We start from the raw sequence: 26,288 nt of genomic DNA on the forward strand, positions 1-26,288 counted from the left end.
CACATATGTAAGCACGTGGGGCTCATTTCCCCGTGTGTGTTAGCATCACTTAGCATGAGAGTCTGGTGTGTTTGCAAATACTTAAGTACCCATTTTCACCATTAGCGCCATAAAACAATTTTTCGAGTAAAGGACAAAAATGTCCTCCCGCCAAAAAGGGTTAAAACCATCATTGTTTTCGCCCTAAGGAGTAAACTCCTCTACTTTAACAAGAGCTCCTCGCAATATGTTGCCCTAAACATTCTTGATCACCCTTTGGTGATGCAGCATCTGCTGTATCAAGAGCTCCGATTGACGACACACCATTTGTCATCGTCTGTTGTCGCTGGAGCACCCTTTGTTGCTGTCTGCTATTGTCGAAGCACCCTTTCTCGTCATCTGTTGCCGCCAGAGCACCCTTTGTTGTCGTCATCGTCTATTATCGTCGGAGCACTCTTTGTCGTCGTTTGTTCATGATAAATAGTTGAACTACCAGAAAAATCAGTATTCTGTCTATTGTTCATCATGATATGAGGGTGCAAACATCAAACTGAGTAGACAATGAATAGCGATTTATAACAGAGATAATAATGACAATGTCAAACAGAGTAGAGTAGCATTTTACAATAGAAATCAGATAAGAGAGTAGCAATTTATAGTAAAAATCAAATAAGAGAGTAGCGATTTACAGCAAAAATCAAATCAAAGAGTAGAGATTTACAATAGAAATCAGATAAGACAGTAGCGATTTACAGTAGAAATCAGATAAGAGTGTAGCGATTTACAGTAAAAATCAGATAAAAAAGTAGCGATTTACAGTAAAAATCAGATCAAAGAGAAGCGATTTATAGCAAAAATCATATAAGAGAGTAATGATTTATAGTAGAAATCAGATAAGAGAGTAAATCCCTACTCTCTAATCTGATTTCTATTGTAAATCGCTACTCTCTGATCTAATTTTTATTGTAAAACGCTACTCTCTGATCTGATTTCTACTGTAAATCACTACTCTCTGATCTGATTTCTACTGTAAATCTCTACTTTTTTATCTGATTTCTACTGTAAATCACTACTCTCTTATCTGAATTCTACTATAAATCGCTACTCTCTAATATGATTTCTACTGTAAATCGCTACTCTCTGATCTGATTTCTATTGTAAATTGCTACTCTTTGATATAATTTCTACTACAAATCGATACGCTCTAATCTGATTTCTACTGTAAATCGCTACTATTTGATTTGATTTCTACTGTAAATCACTACTCTCTTATCTGATTTCTACTGTAAATCGCTACTCTCTGATTTGATTTCTACTGTAAATCATTACTCTCTTATCTGGTTTTTATTGTAAATCGCTACTCTCTAATCTGATTTCTATTGTAAATCGCTACTCTTTGATGTGTTTTTTATTATAAATCGGTACTCTCTGATATGATTTCTATTGTAAATCACTATTCTCTGATCTGATTTATACTATAAATCACTACTCTCTCATTTGATTTCTATTAGAAACCCTGATTTGGCAAAAATTCAACATACAAGACTATTTATCGAATTTCAATAAACAAAGCCTTTGTTTTGATCTTTTTCAAAGGTCCTTATAAGTAAATAACATAAATATCTTTGATCGAATATAAAAATAGCAACTGAACTTAAACTAGTAGACCAAAGTACATGTCAATCCCTATTAACCATACATATTGGTTGGTTCAAATCAATGATAATTAATCTTGATTATACTGATTGACTCAAGTCAATGCTAATTAATCTTGACTAAATGAATTAAATCTTATGTGTTTGTTTATGTGAATAAAAAAATAAAAATTTAGCTAAAACTATATAATATATTTTAGGATATAGTCAAGATACTTACCCACACGAGTAAATTTGAAGATGGATTAAGATAAACATAATAAAATTATGAAATATTTTAGTTAGGTATGTGCTTTGAAAAACCTTGGTTCAAATTTTATATTGGACTAAACGATTATTATGTACAACAATCCATATTGATAGTATGAGATTCAAGATTACTTCATGTTTTGTTGGATATATTTTTTTGGTATTTCATGCTTAGATCTTGATGATACATGAATTCAATTTAGTCTAGATTTTTATAGTAGATCTAGATAAGGGAAAAATGGATAAGTTTTGAGTCTATGTATAAATTATTATTTGAATTACAATCAAATCATAATGACTCATAATTAAGCATATGAATGAACTTGATATATAATTAGTTCATATCCGTATAATTGTTTAACTTTGTGCTTGTATCAAGCTTATTTCAAATGTTTTGATGATAATATTTCAGTTGATGTGAATATGTAAAATCCATACTAGCATAATGAAATTCAAAAATATTTCTAGGGTTATACAATATGAATGATTCATGATTTGTTAAATAATTATGTGTTGGGTCTTTACTTTTTGATCAACATATATAATGGATTTAGACTATAGTAAAGTCCTGTATAACACATGGTTTTGTTTGGCTATTTAGCCTTGCATGAAGATTGTATTTTAACTTGATGAAAATATCTTGAGTGGTTTTTATGATTCATATGAATCCATTGGAATTAGTATGCTAATAACATGGATTTGAACTATAGTCAAATCCTGCATGACCCATAATCGAATGCATAACCAAGTGAATATGATTTATGTTTGGATGTGGTAATATGCTCATTCGACTTAGATGATAATCATATGAATTTAGATGACATTCAAATTCTATAAGATATATGGTTGTTTTTAAAACAAAATTAATCTCTATCTTGTTTGGCTTGATGAAAACATCTCAAGTTAAAATTATATATGAATTGAATCCAATGAACTTGCTCTTAGATCTATATATGGATCTAAAGGTTCATGTGCTCATGTGATATGTCAAGAGTCTGAAAAAAATAGGTTTATAACATTTGTCATAATAATTGAGATGAGATAGAAAAAAGATTCTCCCATCATATTTGATTCTAATTCATATCAAATTGATTTTAATTAAAGAACTTATGTTTTGTCATAAAAAATAATACATGTGAGTAACATGTGATGCTTTGCATTGATAAACTGATATCCATAAAAAAGTTGGAGTGTAATTTAGTTTTATTTTTTTACGTGAATATTTGTTTGGAAATAGTGACAAATAATAATCACTAATTAAGCTCCTTAAATGCTTTAAAAAGTTAATTCGATATCACAAGGCTAATGAATTATGTGCACCATCGATTAGATAGTTCAATTCATAATATTTTGGGTCTAGATATATTGATAAAAAATGATCAGAAAGTGATAGGCCCGATTACAATAGATTTTGCAAATATATGATGTGCATATTAACTGGATGATGATCCTATGTACCTAAAAAAGATTTAAAAATACATACAATGTTGATTTTCTTTATTGTTTGAATAATGCACATTAATAGTGGGAGTTTGATTTACCAATAAAATGATATATATATATATATATATATATCCATGCAAATGATGAATGTTTTTCCACTAATCTACATATAACTATTATATTTAAGTAAGGGTATGTTATTTCGACTTAGTATAAACTATGTGCAAAGTTGGCACAATATGTCTTAAAGTCATGAAAGAGTCACAAGAGACCCAGTTGACCAATTTATACATATGAGCTTATATGATATAAAACAACGTTGGCGATATGTGATATATGAGCAAAAATATGACAAAATTCACCATGGTGGTACTCTAGATAAGAGTATATGATTTTTTGATCTACTAATATTTTTAATATATAAGTTTGATGCATTATTTACACTATGGGTTAAATCTATGTAAGAAGATAATTGAAAATTTCATATATCTATATAAGATAGGCATGACTTAGATCATGATGGTAAAATGCTAGTAAAAAGACTTCTTGATGTCATAAAAAATTTATAAGCTTTGTGAATAAATCATAATCTTTAATATGCATGTTAACATAAAAAATCATATATTTTGAAGATAGTTATTCGTAAGGTATTATGAAAATTTTGTTTTTGTGCATAGTACGACAAGTTTGAGATGAGTATAAAATTTCACATGTATGAGATGATGATTAGTGTAACAACTAATATCATAAATAATTTTATATCATGACTATTTATTTTGTATATGATATGAAAATGAAAAATGATAGCAGTGAACTATTTATCTCCATATGATATATGATATGAAAGCTAATTAAGTAAAATTTAAAGCAAATAACTTTTAAAGCAAATATTTGAGTCAAGGAAGACTCAAATATTTAAAAGTCTTATGAGAAAATTATAAAAAGTCTACAAAATGTGCGACTAGCATACACATAATAAAAGCTTTACGAGGTATGCATGGAAAATTCTCCTAATGCATGACAAGCATACAAAGTATACTAATGCAAAACCCAAAAGTGACAGCAATCATTACAACACACGATACCTTGTGGCCAAATGAGAGATGTAAGGTTGCAATCATAAGACAACCGTTGAGAAGCAATATGCTTTTTATTAAGCACCGTACCTATTTTTTAGGTTTTCATCCCCTTGTAAATATATAATACCGATAATTTGCGAGTACTTATGTTATAATATCGCCAGAATTCCCCCCCGGAGCGAGATTTGCGAGCACGGCCAAATTTATTCTGCCAACGAATCGAGGATAAATAAAAAAGAATCAAATCGAACGATAATAAAGGGGAGGGCACCGAGAGCGATCCAACCACACGCAAATCGATAAACACGATCTCGAAATTCTTCTTCACTCTTATCCTCGAAGCTCTGTCTCTGGTTGTCGTGGAAGGAAGAAAAAGAGGAGCAATGGTGCTGTCGCAGAAGATTCACGAAGCGTTCAAGGGAGCCGTGGAGAGGATCACGGGGCCGAGGACGGTCTCGGCTTTCAAGGAGAAGGGCGTGCTCATCGTCGCCAGCGACAATCTCGTCTCCAAATGCCCCACTTGGTCATGGTACTCGCTCCTCGTTTTCTCCCCTTTTCCTTTGGCCGTTCGCTAAATCTTATTCTCTCCGGTTTCGTTTACGGATGTTAAGTTGTAGGGTTTGAAACTTTGAATCGGTTGGAGGGTTTTCGGATTGTGTCCGGGTCTTAGCACGATCAATTTGCACGTTTTTCTATGGTGTTTGGCAAATTTTGGGAATTCTGATGCTAATTTCAGTTGATATTATTGCAGTCCGAATCGAAAACTATCTAATCTATCTGATTGATAGACGGTATTCGATGATGCTGTAGAAAATTGCGTATAATGATTCACTGAGGTGGTAGTTGTTCCTATTTATGAACTGAAACAAGTGAAATTGCAGGCTCTGCAAATTGGACTTTCGGCATCATTGAAAGGATTTTTTCTTTAAAATGTGAATCTCATTCCTGTAAGCTTTGGCTTAAAAGTTGGGTTTTGTGATCCGATTATCGTGTTGCCAATGTGTTGAATTATTATGAGCGAAGTTTATGGACCATGTAGAAGTTTTGTTTAGTGGTGTCCGTATTTTGTTAAATGTTGATGGCAGCTCTTCATGGTTTCTTTGGTGGGCAAGTTAGATAGATGTCTTTGTGGGACTTCCCAGTAAATTGTGCTTTTCATGTACAATAACCTCTATTTATTTCTTATTTACGTGGTTTGTTGTTAAAATTACGTCATCTTGTGTAATTTAACAGATAATCCAGTGAGCCAAGCAAGAAAAAATCTTACCTACCCGCTGATAAGCAGTACCTAATTACTATAAATGGTAAGGCAGTCTGTCAACTTTGGTTTACATTTTCGTCCCTTTACTCTTTTGGTGTTGTTGCAATGATTGTTATTGATTGTTGTTGTTATCATTATAATTTAAAGGAAATTGATGCAATTGTGCAGGGATCATGAGTAGATGAATGGTAACAAAATGAATGCAAAACGGGACATTATAATTTTAAGACAACGTGAATTAATATCCACAAATATGCTAGTCCTAACTCATCTTGAACAGTTCAAGTATTGCATAGCATCACAAACTAACATGCAACGATTAGCAAGCGAACTTGCAGAAGTAATTGTTGAGACTAAGATGTTTTTAGTAAATAAGTTTTTCTAAACTAGAGGTTATTTGCATCCTATTCTTTAATGAGGGACCTAGGTGTAATTTTGTTCCTTGGACTATCTCTATTTAACATAGAGATTAGCCCTAATTGAGATGAAGAGGTTCTATTATTCTCCAGCCGTCTCTCTCTCTCTCTTCCTCTTTCTCTCTCTCTCTCTACCTCGGTTTCTGCGCCTTTCATCTTACCTTCAACATGGTATCAGAGCAGCGTGCGACCTTGGGTGCTTAAGTTCCAGCATCATCTTCCTTCGAGCAACATCTCATCGGATAGTCGGTCCTTTTGTGTGAAGATCAGACCTGGCTACAGATCTGCAGTCAGACCTAGTCACGACTATTGACTAGAGGTCGTGACTCAGATCTGAAGCCAAATCTGGGAGCAATTTGGAAATCTATTGAAGATGGATCGTTGTGATTTGGCAAGCTGGAGCAGCAGGTGGATATCTGGGTATTGAAGTCTTGGCATTGACGATGTTGCAGTTGGTGGTGATTTAGAGCCTGTCGCACGGTGTGGACCAGATCTGTCTCCATTGCAGGCGTGTTAAAGATGGTGATCAGATCTGATCTGTTGTGGTCGTGAGTTGCTGCTGTTATTATCGTTGTGGTGCTGGTGATCAGCGGTCTTTGTGGTGACGTGGGTTGCTGTTCTTGTGGGTTGACGTGGTAATGTTAAATCAGATCATATTCAGATCTGATATTCGTTTTTGGTGTAGTTGAAGTTGTCTACTGCAGATCTGCACCTTGGTTCCCAACTTGGTGTGCTTGCGCCTATCAAATATTGATTTGCTGGAGTGTAAGCATCTCAATAGTTTTACTCCATTAAAGCTCTCACATGGTATCATGAAACTGATTTTATTTTGGCTGTCGTGATTTATATTGCTGAGAGTTGCTTTCGTGAGTTCCTTTATTTATGTTGATAAATACGCAGCTGTCGTGAATATCTTTATCTATGTTGATAAGTACAAGTGCTGTGCAGAAGTCGTGAAATTGGAATTTTTTTTGGCTGTCATGAGGTATATGGCTGGGAGCAGATGTTGTGAGTTAAAAGTATTTAGCAAGCAGCTGGGTGTTGTGTAATGATCTTTTTGACTTAGCAAGAAGCTGGGTGCTGTGTCGTGACCCTTTTGACACAACTGACTTTTGAAAATTGTATGTTAATAAGTTTTTTTTTAATCAGCAGGCGTGATTCCCTGCTGTGCGAATTTTTTTTTTAATTCTGTTTGTGGGAACCGTGTCCCTTGAAGTGGGATTCTGTGTTGGGCACTGTGGTATCACACTCTAAGTCGTGTGTTGGGTGCTGCTACTGGTTGTCGTAGTGGCGAATGTGTGATGATAACACACTCTAAGTCGTGTTGGATGTGTGATCTTGATTTACAGCCTATAGTCATCCTTGGTTAAGGTGAAAGGTTTTGGTCAAGTTTCTTTAAAATTATATTTGGAGTTTGGATCTGAACAGTCGAAGGTCGTGTTTCTCAGATTTCATTGGTGAAGTCAAAACTTGACATACTCAGGATTGCTGTTGATTGTGGGTATGCGCGTGTGGTTGCTCCTGCATTTTGTGAATCACGCCCATTAGTTTATATTATGGCTCAAGTGGTTAAATCAGATGCAGATTCCTCCAATGATTGTGTAACTCTTAGCAGGGCTGAATATGACGAGCTCCTTGCTTTACGATCATCCAATTCAAAGTCTTTTGTTGCGGAGGTTGTGTGCTCGGCAAGTGATGGCCTATCTGCTCAAGGTGGTAGGTGGGTTATTGATTCTGGAGCCTCTGGTCACTTGTGCGGAAACTCGAGCAATTTTTTGAGTTTAAAACCTGTGACAGGTTAGAAAGGGGTACGTCTTGCTGATGGTAGCTCGTCCCCAATTGTAGGGCAGGGAAACATGTCTATTACCCCTACTCTTCAATTGTCACATGTTCTTCATGCTCCTTCGTTTCCACAGAATTTATTATCAGTCAGCCGAATGACAAAAGAGTTGAATTGTAGAGTGATTTTTGATCCTATGGGATGCACCTTTCAGGACTTGCTGACGGGGAGAAGGATTGGCGGTGGCTATGAGGAAGGTGGTCTGTATTACCTTCACCAACCAGAGGTTTCGGCTCACTCTGCTGTTACATCATCCTCAAGTCCTTTATTGTGGCATCATCGTTTGGGTCACCTTCCAGTGACAAAACTTCGTCGTGTCATTCCTCATATACCTTCCTCAGTTTCTTTTCAGTGTGAAACATGTCAATTGGGAAAACATTGTCGAAGCTCTTTTCCCTCCAGTCAGAGTCCATCAAGTCAAGGATTGTTTAATCTTCTTCATGTAGATGTGTGGGGTCCGAGTCAGATTCCTAATAGGTCTCAATGTCGTTATTATCTAGTTATTGTTGATGACTTCTCAATACTATCGTGGGTGTTCCTGTTAAAAGATCGGTCTCAAGGTCCTGGCATTCTTAAATCTTTAATTGCAGAGATAAAAACTCAATTTGACATATGTGTTAAAATTGTTCGCACTGATAATGCTCTTGAGTTCAAATCCAAAGACTTACTTCAATTCTACTCTGGAAATGGGATTCAACCTCAATTTACATGTCCCCATACCTCCCAACAAAATGGGGTGGCTGAGAGGAAACATAGACAAATCCTTAATGTTGCTTTGTGCCTTATGATTCAATCCAATATGCCTGCTACATACTGGGGCGATGCGGTTTTGACAGCGGGGTTTCTTATAAATCGCATGCCGTCCAGTTCTATAGAAGACCAGATCCCAATTCAAATTCTCCATCCAGAGGCTCCTCTCTTTCCTATCCCCCCTAAAGTTTTTGGATGCGTGTGTTTTGTGCATAAGCTGGGTCCTGATCGAGATAAACTTGCTGCACAGACTATTAAATGTGTTTTCCTTGGGTATCCTAAGAACCAAAAAGGATATCGTTGCTATGACCCTATATCTCATAAAGAGTATGTCAGTGCGGACGTTACCTTCTTTGAGTCTATTCCTTATTTTTCGAGTACTACTCCAAGGTTACAAGAGAGTCAAGGTGATGTTTTTCCTCTGCCAATTCCCCCTTTTCCTTTAGAGTCGTTCACTCCAAAGCCTGTGACTCCATCCTCTGGGGAGTCTCGATACAGAAACCCTCCTATAGTGTATAGTCACAGGTTACCCCTACCTCCATGCCCCCATTATCTTCTTCTCCTGAGGCAAGTATCACTGAGCATACTGAAGTTTCTGCTATTGATGAGGATCTTCCTATTGCTCTGCGAAAAGGGAAAAGACAGTGCACCCTTCATCCCATTTCTCAGTTTGTTTCTGAAGTTAATCTTGGGGCTTCTATGAAAAAGTTTATCTCGGCTTTGTCTGCCTCCTCTGTTCCGCTTCATCACAGTCAGGCTCTATTCGACCCCAAATGGATGCAGGCTATGAAGGATGAGATGGATGCCCTATGTTCTAGGGGCACTTGGGATTTGGTGGCTCCTCCAACTGATGCAGATATTGTTGGCTGCAAATGGGTATATACCATTAAATATAACTCGGATGGGTCAATTGAACGGTATAAAGCCCGGTTGGTTGCAAAAGGTTATACTCAGACTTATGGTGTTGACTTTTTTGAAACTTTCTCCCCAGTTGCTCGTCTTGGCACTATTCGTCTTGTTCTTTCTGTTGCTGTGCACCATGGATGACCCTTGTTTCAGTTGGATGTCAAGAATGCCTTTTTGTATGGGGATTTGCAGGAAACGGTCTACATGCAACAACCCCCAGGCTTTGAGGTTCAGGGGGAGTGTAAGAAGGTGTGCAAGTTGAAGAAGGCTATTTATGGTCTGAAGCAGAGTCCAAGGGCATGGTTTCACAAATTATTTGAGGTCATGTCTAGGTTTGGCTTTGTCAGGTCAGCTTCAGATCACTCCTTGTTCATCAAGAAAACCAGTGCTGGAATTGTTGTTATGGTGGTATATGTCGATGACATCATATTAACAGGCAACAGTGCCCAAGATATTTCTGCCACAAAAGATCATCTTGAGAAACACTTTGTTACTAAAGATCTTGGTCACCTTCGATATTTTCTGGGTATCGAAGTTGCAAGAAACAAAGAGGGCTTAGTGTTGTCTCAAAGAAAGTATGTGTTGGACTTATTAAAAGAGACTGGAATGCTAAGAGCCAAGCCAGCTAATATTCCAATGGATCCCAAAACTCACATGTTCGATGAGAAGTCTGAGTATGTAGACAGTGCCAACTTTAGATCCTTGGTGGGTAAGTTACTATATGTGACAGTTACTAGACCTGACATTTCATTAGCTGTGAGTAAAATCAGTCAGTTCATGGACAAACCTACAAAAGTTCACTGGGATGCAGCTATGATGGTTATTCGGTACTTAAAGGCATCTCCTGGTAAAGGTCTGTTGTTTAAACGAAATCCATCTTTGGACGTTGTTGCTTACACTGACGCGGATTATGCAGGATCTGTTGAAGATAGGAAGTCAACATCTGGATTTTGTGTGTTTGTGAGAGGAAATCTTGTTACCTGGAGGAGTAAGAAACAAACCGTTGTAGCCAGGTCGAGTGCTGAATCTGAATACCGAGCAATGGCCCAGACTGCAACTGAGATTATGTGGGTAAAATCAGTCTTAACCGAGCTTCAGGAGAAAGTATCCCTACCTATATTGATGATGTGTGACAATAGGGCTGCTACATATATTGCCAACAATCCAGTGTTTCATGAAAGGACTAAACACATTGAAGTTGACTGTCACTATGTTCGCGACTTGGTTCAGGCTGGTTATATCTGCACCGATCATGTATCTTCCGAAGATCAAGTAGCTGATGTTTTTACCAAAGCCCTGGCGAGACCAAATTTCTCAAAGTGTTGTGACAAGCTGAGCATGATTGATATCTATGCTCCAGCTTGAGGGGGAGTGTTGAGACTAAGATGTTTTTAGTAAATAAGTTTTTTTAAACTAGAGGTTATTTGCATCTTATTCTTTAATGAGGGACCTAGGTGTAATTTTGTTCCTTGGACTATCTCTATTTAACATAGAGATTAGCCCTAATTGAGATGAAGAGGTTCTATTATTCTCCAGCCGTCTCTCTCTCTCTCTCTCTCTCTCTCTTCCTCTTTCTCTCTCTCTCCACCTCGGTTTCTGCGCCTTTCATCTTACCTTCAACAGTAATAACACAATAAAGTTATAGTTATGCCTTGAAATGCCTTTGCGACAATGTATAGATTTTTCTGAAGAGTTGTAAATATAATTGAAACTTTTAAAGCTCAGTGCTTGATTCAAGATGAGGATGTTCGTTAGGACTCTAAAAGTGTTCATCACCCATAAATAAGCCAGAAAAGGCAATGATTGTCGCTGGTTAGCCTTGCACTTAGCTAGACATTTGTATCTGCATTTGTTTTGTAGGTTGAAGAACCATCCAACAGGTTCCGGGGTTTTGACTAGTTGACCAATGTGTTCTAGTTGACTAGGCGTTGCCCACTGTTGCCTTTAGCTGCGTGGTTTATATTTATACTCAGGAATGTCTTTTGTACTGATTTTTTAAGCATCTGGTTCTCTGTAATAACAAGTGACCACACACACATAGAATAAATTTTCCATTCCTTATATGTATTTTGGTAACCTGATGATTTGATCAGAATTGCTGCTTCAGATAGCTTTTTGTTGAAATCAGCCTGACGTTTGGACCTTCTCTTGCATCAACTTCATGAGAGAGTTGGTTTCTTCTTGTTTTCAGTGCCAAAACTGTGATTTCACTATAAGTTTCTGTAACTTGCAAAAAGTGGCACATTCATGTTATTGTCATTGCATGCCTGTTTGCCACTGCCTTATACTTAAAGAGTTTTGCTAAGAAAAGGAGATGATTCTGTAGGATTTATTAGTCCATTATGTGACATCTTTTCTTTATGTTATCCTTTTGTGAATGCAGCAATCAACATTGATATTGGTTATTTTTGCACTTTATTTTCAGTGCCATGTCTTCGTAGAGTTCATTTTGTTAAAGAATACGAAACTGCAGTGGCAGACACTCTTCCAGAAAATGAAGATTTTGATGGGTGGTTTTTTACACATGGAAACCCCAAGGGTACAACTGTTAAAATGTAAAACTGTACATATATGTATATATAATAATATTATATTATTATATATATATATAAATACATTTTTCATTTCTTTCATTTCTGTAATTTTTTTTCCTTTATTTTTATTTTTTGTCTTTATGTATGTCATCTAGTTCAGTTTGAACTAGAATGACTGTTGCTAGTCAAGTCCTGTCTTGACTAGCAATAGAGCTGTTGGACTGACACAGTCCAACAACTCTTAATAGAGCTGTTCGACTGACACATTCCAACAGCTCTAAATAGAGCTGTTGGACTGTGCCCAACAGCTCTATTGAGTCCTCTTTCAGCTGTGTATATAAAGGGGTGCAGCCCCTCTTGTATTTAACTCCAATGCTTCTTAAGCAATTGGTTTTTCATATCAATAAAGAATACATTTTTATTTTTATTTTGTTTCCAGTTATACCCTTTTTAAGGGTTATGCTTTAGTGTCATTCTTGACACTTGCTCTTGTTAATCTAAGCTCGTGTTTCGAAGATCCCCATTTCATTTCCTGGTATCAGAGCCGCAGAAGTACTAAATCTTGAGGAAAAGCTGCCTCGGTTTCCGTGCCCGTTTGCACAAGTGTTCGCCACTTGAAGAGAAGTGTTTTATCACTTCATTGGAGAGGATTTCACATCTTGTTGTATTGTTTTTTTTTTTTTTCATTTTCCTTCTTGTTTCTCTTCTATCCCTATTCTTTCTCTCCTTGTAATCGATGGATGACAATGATAAAGTCACCATCATGCCTATGAAATTAAGTGATACGAACTATGTAACATGGGCTTCAATCATGAAGCACCATATATGGGGAAAAGGCTTATGGGGGATTGTGGATGGTTTCGATTCGGAGCCTAAGCTATCTCTTACTAAAAAGGAGGGAGATAAAGAGGTCCCTCTATCGGAAGAAGAGAAAATCAAGGCTATTGTCTCATACGAGAAGAAATGGAAAGAATGGAGAATATCTCATGCGAAGATAATGTCATGGCTTATCAATAGCGTTGACATTAAAAAATGCTCAAGTCTTGCCAAATTTGATCATGATGATAAGGCATGGGAATACCTTAAGAATATGTATTCCCTTAAAGATATTGCACACGTGTGCAACCTCCAAGAAAAAGTTCGAATGATGACACAAGAAGACAAAGCTATTCGTGAATATTACAATGGGTTGTCCGAACTTTGGGAAGAACTTTCCCTTTTTGAACCAAAGTGGCATTGTGCCGAAGACATCGAGCTTCGTCAGAAACAACTTGATGCTGAACATTTTTACCAGTTTATCACTGGATTAAGGCTGAAATTTGAAATCACTAAATCGGCCCTACTTCACCGGGGAAAAATTTCTTCTATTGTTGAAACTATTGAAGAGTTAACAATGGAAGAAAATCGTCTCCGGAAAGGTTCTTTAAAAATTGAAGATGATTCCGTTTTAGCCGTGTCTAGACCAGGGAATCATGTTCGATCATATAGGCCTCCTCACTTTAACCGACAAAATGGTGACTATGATAAGAAGAAAGTTATTTGTCATCACTGTCATGAACCGGGACACTACAGGCCACAATGTCCCAAACTTAAGGAGCTGAGAGAAAAAAGAGCTGCAATTGCTGGATCGGAGCCTAAAGATCAGGATGCACCAGTTTCCCTGGCCCAACTAATGGAGATTCTTCAGCCTCTCATCAAAGGTGCCTCTTCCTCATCTGAAGCTTCAACCGGCGCAGCAACCTCATCTTTTTTTGATCTAGGTAAAATTTCTTGGCTTCTTGACTCTGGTGCATCTTTTCATATGACCCCAAATAATCAAAGTCTATCCAAATGTGTTAAAAATAAAACAAGTGTGTCAAAGGTCTTTACTGCTGATGGGACTTCTCTTGAAATAGAAGGAATAGGAAATTTTGAAAAAATTTATAAAACAAAAATTTTTTTTATTCCAGAAATTAGACATGTTCCCAAATTAAATTTAAATCTTTTATCTGTATCTCAAATTTCTGATTATGGGTGTAATATTTCTTTTTCTTCTCATGGTTGTTGGGTACAGGATCGCTAGTCAGGCAAGCTGATTGGGGAAGGCCATAGAGAAGGAGGACTCTATTACATGGATTTTTTGGAAATGCCGAAGAAAGCTTTTTGTTATAATAATAAAAAAATAGAGTTGGAACTGTGGCATAAGAGACTTGGTCACCCACATATAGCCAAAATCCAACATTTTTCAAATCTAGGGAAATTTTGTAACTCTGAATCATTTGATTGTAAAGATTGTATTCTCGGCAAAATGAAAAGATTACCATTTCAGAACAGAACCTTTTTCTCTTCAAGACCACTTGAATTAATACACTCGGATGTTTGGGGTCCTGCACCAATAATTTCTAAAGGAGGATTTGTTTACTATGTTATTTTTGTCGATGATTTCTCCCGACATACGTGGATGTACTTTCTCAAACATAAGTCTGAAGTATTTTCATACTTTCAAACTTTTCATAATATGGTTAAAAACAAGTTTCAAAATGATATTACTATTTTTCGCACAGATTCAGGGGGAGAGTTTTTATCCACAGATTTTTAAAATTATCTTAAATTGCATGGCATCACACATCAAAGATCTTGTCCTTATACACCTCAACAAAATGGACTGGCAGAACGAAAACATCGCCATATTATAGAAACCACTAGGACTTTATTAATAGCAAATCAAGTCCCGAAAGACTTTTGGGCAGAAGCTGCCTTAACTGACACCTATCTCATTAATAGGATGCCATCTTCTTCGTTACAAAATATCACTCCCATTGAAAAACTTATGAACATTTCTCCAGACTACTCTAGACTAAGAATATTTGGGTGCAAATGTTTCATATTTACTGACAAAAATGATAAACTTTCCCCTCGTGCGATTCCCTGTGCCTTTTTAGGATATGCTGAAAACCAGAAAGGTTATAGATGTTTTGACTTCAAAAATAATAAACTATATGTGTCTAGAAATGTTTCATTTCTTGAAAAGGAGAGCTTCTTTGATTTTAGAAAATTAAAAGACGTCACTGAGTACTCATTTTTGCTAGATCTAACATCAACATCTGATGAATATGACTTTGACTGTAACTTTGATGATGATCAAAGAATTATTGATCTTAATGTTGAAAATGAAGAAGTTCATAGAGATACTAGTATTCAATATTCCAGGCGACAAGAGTCTAATCCTCCATGTGCACTTGAGAAATATTCTAACATTCCAACTAGACAATCAACCCGAATCTCGAGGCCTCCAGGAAAGTTTGTATCATACGAGTCTTTCTCACCCACATATAGGGCAGTTATTGCATTAATTCACTCATATGAAGAACCATCCACATATTTTCAAGCAAAAAATGATATCAAATGGATAGAAGCCATGGAAGCTGAATTAGATGCACTTGAAAAGGCTTCTACATGGAATATTCAAGATCTTCCTTCAGGGAAGAAAACTATAGGATGTCGATGGGTTTATAAAATTAAAACCAAGAGTGATGGTACTCTTGAAGATATAAAGCCCGTTTAGTAGCCAAAGGTTATGCCCAAGAATATGGGATTGATTATGAAGAAACCTTTGCTCCGGTGGCTCGTATGACTACTGTCCGTACCTTAATTGCCTTAGCTTCTATCAAAAAATGGTCTATTTTTCAAATGGATGTCAAAAATGCTTTTTTAAATGGAAAGCTAGTTGAAGAAGTATATATGAAACCCCCTCCTGGTCTAAGTATTCCTAAGGGTAAAGTCCTTCGCTTAGAAAAAGCTCTTTATGGACTTAAACAAGCACCAAAAGCTTGGTATGATAGGTTTAGTCGTGTTATGATTGATATTGGTTTTCAATTCTGTTTAACTGACACTGCTTTGTTTATTAAGAATTCTGATGCAGAGATCATTGTGCTTCTTCTCTATGTGGATGATATGATCATCACCGGAAGCAATTAACAGGGAGTTGAAACAATCAAAACACTTCTTAAATCTCATTTTGAAATGACTGATTTGGGTTTGTTGAGATATTTTTTAGGCATTGAAGTTGCTTATTCTCCTAGAGGATATTTATTATCTCAGACTAAATTTGCTTTTGATATTGTTTTCAGGTCTGGTATTACTGATGATAAGAAAGTCGACACTCCAGAAGTTGTTAATGTTAAAATGAAGATTGATGATGGAGAACTTCTTGCAGACCCTACTCCTTAGTCCTTACAGACAGCTTGTCGGGGCACTTTCCTATCTATCCATTACCAGACCAGATATAGCACATGTTGTTCATACAGCAAGTCAATTTCAACATGCTCCTACTTCTGTTCATATGGGAGCAGTCATGCGTATTATCAGATACATCAAGTCCTCTCTTTCACGAGGACTTTTCTTATCTTCCTCCTCTTCTCTTGATTTAATTGCATATACTGATGCTGATTGGGGAGGTGATCCCAATAACAGACACTCAACCACTGGCTTTTGTGTCTTTTTAGGGGAATCATTAATCTCGTGGAGGTGTAAAAAGCAGCAGAAGATATCTCTCTCATCCACCGAAGCTGAATACAGAGCCATGGCAACCACGACCATGGAAGTAGTTTGGCTCCGACGACTGCTTGCTGACATGGGAGTTGAAGCAACAAAGGCTTCACAAATGTGTTGTGACAACAAAAGTGCGATCTATATTGCCAGTAACAGAACATTCCACGAACGCACCAAACACATCGAAATGGATTGTCACTACGTCAGAGAGGAGTATCTACACGGGATAATTGATCTGCCATATGTCGCTTCAGAATATCAGCTAGCAGACTTCTTTACAAAGCCTCTTGCTGCTCCCCGATTTCACTTTCTCTTAGACAAACTTTCGCTCATTGTACCGTAAGTTTGAGGGGGAGTGTTAAAATGTAAAACTGTACATATATGTATATATAATAATATTATATATATATATATATAAATACATTTTTCATTTCTTTCATTTCTGTAATTTTTTTTCTTTATTTTTATTTTTTGTCTTTATGTCATCTAGTTCAGTTTGAACTAGAATGACTGTTGCTAGTCAAGTCCTGTCCAGACTTGACTAGCAATAGAGCTGTTGGACTGACACATTCCAACAGCTCTAAATAGAGCTGTTGGACTGTGCCCAACAGCTCTATTGAGTCCTCTTTCAGCTGTGTATATAAAGGGGTGCAGCCCCTCTTGTATTTAACTCCATTGCTTCTTAAGCAATTGGTTTTTCATATCAATAAAGAATACATTTTTATTTTTATTTTGTTTCCAGTTATACCCTTTTTAAGGGTTATGCTTTAGTGTCATTCTTGACACTTGCTCTTGTTAATCTAAGCTCGTGTTTCGAAGATCCCCATTTCATTTCAACAACAACCTTGCAGGCTCACTATCTTGATTAGATTGTTATGTGGAATAATATTTTGGAATCTTGAATTTTTAGAAGATAAAATGGCTTATGGCAATTTGCCAACATATAAGTTTTAACTTTTAATACTGAAATGACTTTGCATTTCTTCCCACTTTAGAAAATAAAAGTAGCGAAGAGAATTTGCAAGATAAAATGGCTTTGCATTGTTATGTGGAACAACCGGGCTTTAAATCTCTCAAGAGTGCCGTCACTTTTGGTTTTAACTTTGTACATCCATCGACAACCTATAGGCTTTTTGCCTGGTGGAATATCTTGGATAGTCTAGGTATTTGCCTTTTCTAAGGCTTTTAATTCTGCTGTCATTGCTTCGACCCATTCAGACTGTTCCTTTGCAACAACATAGTTAGAAGGCTCTACGTAGGAGTGTATTAAGGCAATGTAGGCTTGATAATTCGGTGAAAAAGACTCATAGGACAAATTTTTTGGGAACTTTTCACACTCTAGATGACTTTCTAATTGATACGTGTTCCTGTTCTTTAGTATATTTTTGAGAGCACATGTTTTTTCTAGATTACCCCGCCTAGAATATTGAATACAATCTTGATGAGCATCAAATGGTTATGTGCTTATCATGTCACTTTGATCTTGGTGACTTTCATCAATATCACCTTCATCAATCTTTGGAACTAAGTCCAATAGAAAAGAATACTCATCTATTTTCTTAGAGTTCTCACTTTAAAAAAAAAATTCTTTTCTAAGAAGGATACATTCCTTGATATATATAACTTTTTAGTTTTAAGGTCAAAACATCTATAGCCTTTTTGGTGACTTGCATGTCCCAAAAAAGCACAAGGAATAACACGAGGAGAGAGTTTATCATTTTTATTAGTAAAAACAAAACATTTGCACCCAAAAACCTTTAACTTAGAAAAATCTGGAGTTTGCTTGAAAAGTTTTTCAACATAAGAGATATTGTTTAGTGAAGAGGAAGACATCCTGTTAATAAGATAAACTTCAATAAGAGTGGCTTCAGCCCAAAAAGTTTTTGGTACTTGACGTGTAATGAGTAAAGTTTTTGTTGTTTCTATAATATGCCTATGTTTTCTTTTTGCTAAACTGTTTTGTTGAGGAGTGTAGGGACATGATCTTTGATGTGTAATACCGTATAGGTTCAAATAATATTTAAATTATTTTGATAAAAACTCTCTCCCTGAGTCGGTGCAAAGGATTGAAATGTCATTCTTAAATTGATTTTTGACTAGACTATGACATATTTGAAAATGTGAGAAAACCTCGAATTTATGTTTAAAAAAATAAATCCAAGTATATCTTGTAAAGTCATCTACAAAAATTACATAATACATGAAACCACCTTTTGAGATAACAGGTGCTGGTCCCCATACATCCGAATGTACTAACTCAAGAGGTCGAGAAAAGACAAAAGGTTCTTTCTTGAAAAGGTAATCTCTTCATTTTTCTAAGAATACATTTTTCAAGTGTAAATGTTTCAAAATTACAAAAGTTTTTCATCTTTGGAAAAAGTGGGATTTTGGATATACTAGGATGACCAAGTCTCGTGCTATAGATCCAAGTCCATTTTCTGAACATTACGACATAATGTACTCTTCGATATTTTAAAAAAAATCATGTAATATAAGTCTCCTTCTCTATGGTCTGTTAAATTGTATCTCTATTTTGTATACACACACACACACACATATATATATATATATATATATATATATATATATATATATATAATTTTCACATCTTGTAACCCCAAGGGTATTTTAGTCTTTTTTACTTTTTACGCATATTCACATTAGTGAATATGTTTGTAAACTTTTTTTTTTTCTTTTTTTTTTTTCTTCTTTTCTTTTTTGTTGACTTAGTCAACCTTTGGAGGGGGTCCAACACTAGACGTTGGACCCCTCCAACGGTTAGATCTTTATTATAAATGGGGGTGAACCCCCCTCTTAATTGTATTCAATGCTTGGATCATTGTTCTCTATTGTTCAATAAAATTCTTTATATTTTGGCATTTGTGTTCTCTATTTGTACCTTGTGTACATTTTGTTCTAAGTGTTCTTGTGCCTTTGTACACATATCCCTTTGTGGAGGTGGTGTTTATTTTGCACATTATCTCTTTTGAGATATTTTCACATGGTCTTCCCCAATCAGGTTCCCTGACTGATGATCCTACACTCGACAACCACGAGAGGAGAATGAAACATTGCACCCATGGTTAGATAATTGAGAGACAGATAAAAGATTTGGGTTAAGTTTAGGAATATATCTAATTTGTGGAATACAAAATTTGTTTGAGTTTTGATAAATATTTTCAAATATTTTTATTCCTTTGATTTCAAGAGATGTTTCATCAACGGTAAAAACATTCGACCCATTTGAGTTATGACATTCGGATAACGTATCTATGTTTGGTGTCATATGAAAAGAAGCACCTAAGTCAAGAAGCCAAAGAGATTTATCGAGATAAAAAATACCGACAGAGGAGACTGCGGCTCCAGTGGTTGAAGTGTCTCCACTAATTGCGTTAAGGACATGCTTTCAATGGATGACTGACTTGATTCTTATGGAGATTCGACAAATGCAACCCTTTTTTCATAGGGTTTCTTCAATTTTGGACAATAAGTCTTTACATGTCTCGGTTTTCAGCAATAGTATCAAATGACTTTCCTTTCATTCCCTTACCTCTCATCATTTGTCCTCCCATAGTGTGGAGGTTTGTATGTACGAACATGATTTTTCGGTCTAGATACGGCTAGAACCGAGTCATCATCACTCTTGAAAATTCTCTTCTTAAGCATATTCTCTTCCATGCTTAATTCTATTGTGTCTTCTATGAAAGGAATCTTTTCTCAAAGAAGAAGAACGGATTTTGTTGATTCAAATTCTGATCTTAACCCACTAATAAATTGGAAGAAATGCTTCGTATTTATTTGATTTTGACGGAGTTCTATGTCTTATGGACAATGCCATTTTGGTTCAAGGAGAGCCAACTATTCCCATAATTCGGACAAGCTATTATAGTACTCTCTAATGCTCTTGTCTCCTTGAACCATATTTCTAACTTTATCTTGTAAGTTGCACACATGTGCAATGTCTTTAAGGGAATACATTATCTTAAGATAGTTCCAAGCATCGTTAGCATGTTCAAATTTTGTAAGACTTGAATATTTTTTGATGTCGACACTACTTATGAGCCAAAACATAATCTTGGCATGCCCCATTCTCCATTATTTTTACTTTTTTCGTAAGTGGTAATGGCTTTGTCGAGGGTAAGAGGTATTTCTTTCTCTCCTTCTTCCTTTGTAAGCATTAACTTAAGTTCCATCAACTAATCCCCACAACCCCTTTCCCCATATGAGGTGCTTCATTGTTGAACCCCATTTAAAATAGTTAGAATCGTTAAGGTTGATGGGTTTAACAGTGACATTATCATTGTCATCCATTTTACAAGGTTTTGAGAGAGAAATAAATAAATAGAGAAGAGAGATAAAAAAGGAAGAAGAGATAAAGGAGAGGATAGTAAGTACTCCACCACCGATAATGAGTACAAGTCCTTCTCCAAGCTCTTCACACGATCACGATTTTGAAAATAACTTTACTTCTTTTTCAAACTTTGAATGACATGTTTTCCAATGCATCGAAAATAAACTTATCTTGATCATCAAGCTCTGATACCATGTAAGAAGATGAGTTATTGGATTATCACCAATCAAAGCTTCAAGTAGATCCAACCAAAATACCGAAAAAGATCATTCACAAGAACCACAAAGGTTCATACACAATACCCCTTGATTTTTTTTTTATTTGAATGGGAAAACACCCCTTGAATTCATACAACGAGAGGGGGCAAAGCCCCATATTTATATACATCATAGAAGGCTTAGAGGAGGGAGTTGTTGGGCTCCCAACGGAGCCATTAGGAGCCCAACAACTCTTTGCTTTTTTGACTTTAGTCAAAAGTTGACCAGTCAAAAAGCTGAAAAAGTAAAAAATAAAAAGGTTAAAAAAATCCTATTCTAACTAAACTAAAGAAAAAAGTAATTCCTAGTTAGCCTAGTTTATTACATATTATTTAACAATGGCTTACCGAATGAGATCTGTTGTGATCCAATGTTATTCCTACCTACTCTGATAAATACAACTGCTGTGGTATAACTATAATCACTTGGGTATGTTTAGACCTCGTATTATATTCATGATTCTAGTTCACAACTTTCATTTTTTTCATTTCAATGGGGCTAAACTTTATAAGTTTTTTTTTTAAAGAAAAATATGGTTTCATTCAAATTAGATAAGAAGAATTACTACTTGTAGTGATGAGATGGGACTAAACTTTATGAGTTTCCCTCCCCAAAACTATAAGAAAAATCTACATCATATTGTGATGCATCAAATCATGTGACATGTCCACCTTGAGCTGAAGTAGTAAATTACAAGTGCACGACTTTTGTACATCTGCAGATCAGTGAATACACTAACCTTTAAATTTTTTGATGCACCAACGAGTATTTGCCATTGTCCCTTGCAATGAATTGGTAGTCATCACAGATAGCGATGTTTATGAATCTAACACAAAAGAGAGAGACTGAAGGGCTATATAAAATTTTCTAATATAACATTTCTGTTGCTTTGAAAGGCAGTATATTAATGTAAACTTAGCGAACAGACATCTTGCTGGGAGAATGTGTTGCCTGCCTCTTTAGTCAGAGTTAGATAACCCTCAACACTGTATGCATGGTATTGATTGGTTAATATAGGCGTCAGATTTTTGGGTGACAATTATTTACACAATCTTGTGCAAAATTTCTTGGCTTCTGCAGGTCCACTGTGGTAATATATAGAGGAAATGTTAATCTTCTTTGCAGATGTTCATACACATTTATGTACACACATCATATCATACAGACACGCACACATGCACACTTCAGTGTAGAAACACCTGCTTTTGCCAGCTCAGGCAAAGACTGAAAGTGATCAGTGTCACCATCTATAAGTGATGGTACTACCTTATTGGTTCCCAACCAAGCCAGTGCCAGTATCCTACCGTTTAGAGGGAAAACTATTTGGTCAAATCAAAGTCTAGACCTGACCCATTCCCCCTATACTTGAAAGGGCTTATCCAGAAGTTCATTTTGCTTGATATGGTGGTCAAATCCACAGATTTCTAGCTTTCGATGCCTAGAAGCTGGTAAAATGTACTGGCCATGGCCCATTATGTGTGTGTGGCACGATTAGCTGACTTTTTTCTTTTGTATTATCAATTTATATAATCAGTATTTTTAAATGAAAAAACTATCCATGCTGAAATGTAGCATAAGTTCATTGGGTGCTTTTGCATGTTTTTTGTGGTCTTCTTTATTGCAGTTTTAGATGCTTATAGTTTTATCTGCTTCCTTTGGTCGGGTTCCATATAGGTCACTATTGAGGACCATCCTCACTTGCCTGGAAAGCATGCTTCTGTCCATCCTTGTCGGCATGGTGCTGTGATGAAAAAGATCATTGATGTTCTAATGTCGCATGGGGTTGAGCCAGAAGTTGACAAGTACCATTATTTTCTGATGCTTCTTTCTAGTTGAATTAATTTTTTAAGTGATGATCAATTATCATTACTTCTTTACATCATTATGCTGTTTTGCACTTGAGTGAAGTAAATAACTTAAAACCTACAATATTTTTTTTGAGACTATTAAATGTATAATATGATATCCTTTTTTTCTTTTAATGTCTCATTATGATGCTGACTGTTCCTCTATGTTTTGTCTCTTTATATCGCTGAGTTGCTCTCCATGGGGAGTGCACCGAAGTGTAAATTTCTGGAGATCTCTGTGAAGGGACAATGTAATGCTTGTGGCTGAATGTGCCTTTGAAAGTAAATCAGTCCCGAAGTCGTGCCCTTTCATCTCTGCCTGCCAGGAAGACAGCTCTTTATAATTAGCTTTTGATGTGTAATGTGCACTAGACATGTGTGTGATGTTGTTGCTTCTTATTTAGTTCATGCGGATCATGTCCATGTTTCGTGAAATTTTCTGCAGTATTTCTCTATTGTCATGTATTGTGTTTCTTTGCTTCGTAATGTAATTTTGGTGGATAATTGGAGACCCTTGGCCATTCTTTTATCCTTTTGTTTGGGCCTCCTCTTTTATTCTTTGCACCTTTTCTATGTTCTTCTCATCAATCTTTCTTGATTGTTGTCCAGAAGGCAGTGAACTTTTCTGTAGTTCAACATTTCTAGGAGAAATCGCTCTTGCTTTTGCTCCACTATAAAGTTAGTATGCACCTTCTTTCTGTTCTTTGCAAAAAACATGATTTGAAATCAAATTTATATTCTCCAAATCTTATGCTCTAAGCTATTTTTTAATCTTCAACAGCGCTCATCTGCACCCATGGGACAAACATGAAAATGTCCAATTTTGTTTATAAATGCATTAACACACACACACACATGCTTGCTATTTCTTTCCATGTCACATTGCCTGCAGAGTTTGTCTTATCCTGTTAATTTCATTATTTTCCGTTTTTACTCAAATCTCAAATTTCAATTCTACAGGTACCTTTTCTTATTTCTTAAGTTTGTGTCTTCTGTGATCCCAACAATCGAGTATGGCTACACAATTGACTTTGATATGGGCAAAGCTAGCTGATGATTAAGAGGTAGTCTTTGTTGATGGTAATTTTCTTTTCAATTTTTGTGGTGGCAACTAATTGCAATCATAATTGAACACTTCATGTTCTCTCTTGAAATATGATGCTAATATGTATAAATCTTTGCTTGCAAATCATGCTAGAACAATTTATCTGTGTGACTTTTCTTATCAGATTTAAACAGTTGTTTTCTTCCTTTTTTAACTTTTACCTTATTTGTTTAAAAAATGTATTGAGTTTCTACCAAAAATTCTTTGTAGAGGCAACCACTAGAAAGGGTATTCTTTGCTAACAAAAAAGGGTATTATTCTCATTTACGAGATTCCAATGTAATTATGACTGGTGTAACTGTAAAATTGCAGTTGATGCCTTGACTAAAGAAGAACCATAAAGTGTTTATGCTCCTTCATTCGATTAGAGGAAATGTCAATAGGGCTTTTCTATCTAGTTTGAGGCAAGAGGCATCCAGGGGCTTATATAATCTTGGAGCATCTCTAGCATTACTAGTTTTGCTTGTCATTGATGTCCAGTTCTGCAGACATGCATGTAGCTGTCCCTTGAGGGGGAAGAGTGAAACCATGCATTTTTTTATGCTCTTAAAACTTTATGAGAAGCTAGCTTCGAAAGAATGGAGAACTTACTTTTCTTGGTATGAAATTGAACTTGCTCAATGTTGGAAATACACTTTTTCTGTTAGAGGAATCATACTTTCTTTTTGAAATTATGTTTTATAATAAAACCTACATGTATGATTGATAATTGTGGTAAAATAACTTGAAAAATAGTAAACACATTTTATTTACTTTTTCTTTTGGTTGCTTCTTTCTGGCTTCCCCTTATGCTTTCTAGACGCTTCTCGTTTCAAAGTGCTCACTTTTCCCTTCATGGTTCAAGCATAAGTTCTTGCTCCCACTCCTTGCTGTCTTATTTTTTTGCTTTCTTGGCATTCACTTGTTGTCTTCAGCAGAGAAAATTTGTCCAGTTTGGCTATTAGACATCCTTAAATGGGTCCTTGCTTCTCACCTGCTGGTTCGGCTGTCATGAGCAGGGTTCCCATGATTTCATCCTTTCGTGCTTGTATAAAAGTTTATGCCATTAGTGTTTCTTACTTTCCCGGCCAGTTTCCGGGAAACCTCTAATGCTACGTAAGGTTAACAAACTCCAAAGTTGGGTTATTATTATTCAATGTTAACCTTGATTGGTTACATTGTTACAATAATGCTTTATGTGAGCTGTATGCAGACTCACTTTAAGTTTATCGTTAGTTCTTAAATAGAATTAGTCTAGACAAATTTTCTGTTCTGAGTATGTTACCCGAGTGATGCACCTTACCATCATATCAATTATGTTTTTAAGTCCGAGTATAGATATGGACTTTGAAACACAAGCTATGTTAGGCACTGCAGACTCTGGTTTGAAGCTGTTGGTGGTGGTTGTCATTCTTTCTTGTAGAACTTCAATCTGTTGGTTCTTTGCTGCAGAACGATGATGTATAATTGTTACTTAGATTTATAAAGAACTTGGACATGTGCATGATCGTTAGATTTATATAGAACTTGGACATTTGCAACATCTGCATTTTTTTTTCAGGTTCAGAGGATTCCCTGCTGCAAAACATGAGGTAGTCCTTTTCAGCTGCAAATGGTAGCTGACATAGTTGTGGAAAGGACGCTCTTCTTTCTGTTTCTTCATGTACATATTATTCATTAGATTTGGCTGTGTTTTAAGGAACTGTATTATATCCTTTTAGTTGAAAATGCTTGTAAAAGGTGTATTTATTTTAAAGATCCAATTGCTTGATGTGATATACGTGGCCCTAAGTGGTAGTTACCGAAACTGATTTTAAAATACTTTTTCAGTTGAAGCCTTGAAAAAAAGAACAAATACAACTCTTTTCTTCCAGTATGCAGGCAATTAGAACAGCAAAATTTATATTAAAAAATACTTTTGCCAAAAAAAAATGCAATATGAATCCAATACTTTGTAAATTCATGCTAAAAACATTAAGATCCCGCTATTACATGCAACTTTTTTTTTTTTAGTTTTTTTTTTTATAAACAAGCTGGGTGTTAGGCACACCCCTACAATCCTATTAGTGCAAAAAACAAAAAAAACAAAAAACAAAGACATGAGTCG

At 35.8% G+C, this 26,288-nt stretch overlaps 1 protein-coding gene across 5 annotated transcripts; it reads left to right on the forward strand.

Moving 5' to 3' along the window:
- The first annotated feature begins 4,664 nt into the window (after window positions 1-4,664).
- Window positions 4,665-25,957, forward strand: LOC149817563 (autophagy-related protein 3-like). 5 transcript variants are annotated; one of them, XR_016427070.1, is made up of 6 exons: window positions 4,711-4,934; window positions 5,639-5,709; window positions 22,925-23,052; window positions 23,707-23,775; window positions 24,058-24,161; window positions 25,743-25,957. XR_016427070.1 is itself a non-coding variant. In XM_089984374.1 (3 exons), exons 1-2 carry the CDS (start codon window positions 4,789-4,791, stop codon window positions 24,149-24,151), a joined length of 240 nt encoding a protein of 79 aa, XP_089840500.1. In that variant the 5' UTR covers window positions 4,711-4,788; the 3' UTR covers window positions 24,152-24,161; window positions 25,743-25,957. The 5 variants fall into 5 exon arrangements, 1 of the variants encoding a protein (XP_089840500.1); XR_016427069.1 differs by lacking the exon at window positions 23,707-23,775; XR_016427068.1 differs by lacking the exons at window positions 22,925-23,052; window positions 23,707-23,775 and having other exon boundaries at window positions 4,665-4,934.
- The last annotated feature ends 331 nt before the right edge of the window (window positions 25,958-26,288 follow it).

Source organism: Nuphar pumila, chromosome 13, assembly GCF_984573655.1.
Source record: "Nuphar pumila chromosome 13, dmNupPumi1.hap1.1, whole genome shotgun sequence".
In the NCBI taxonomy this organism is placed as follows: Eukaryota; Viridiplantae; Streptophyta; class Magnoliopsida; order Nymphaeales; family Nymphaeaceae; genus Nuphar; species Nuphar pumila.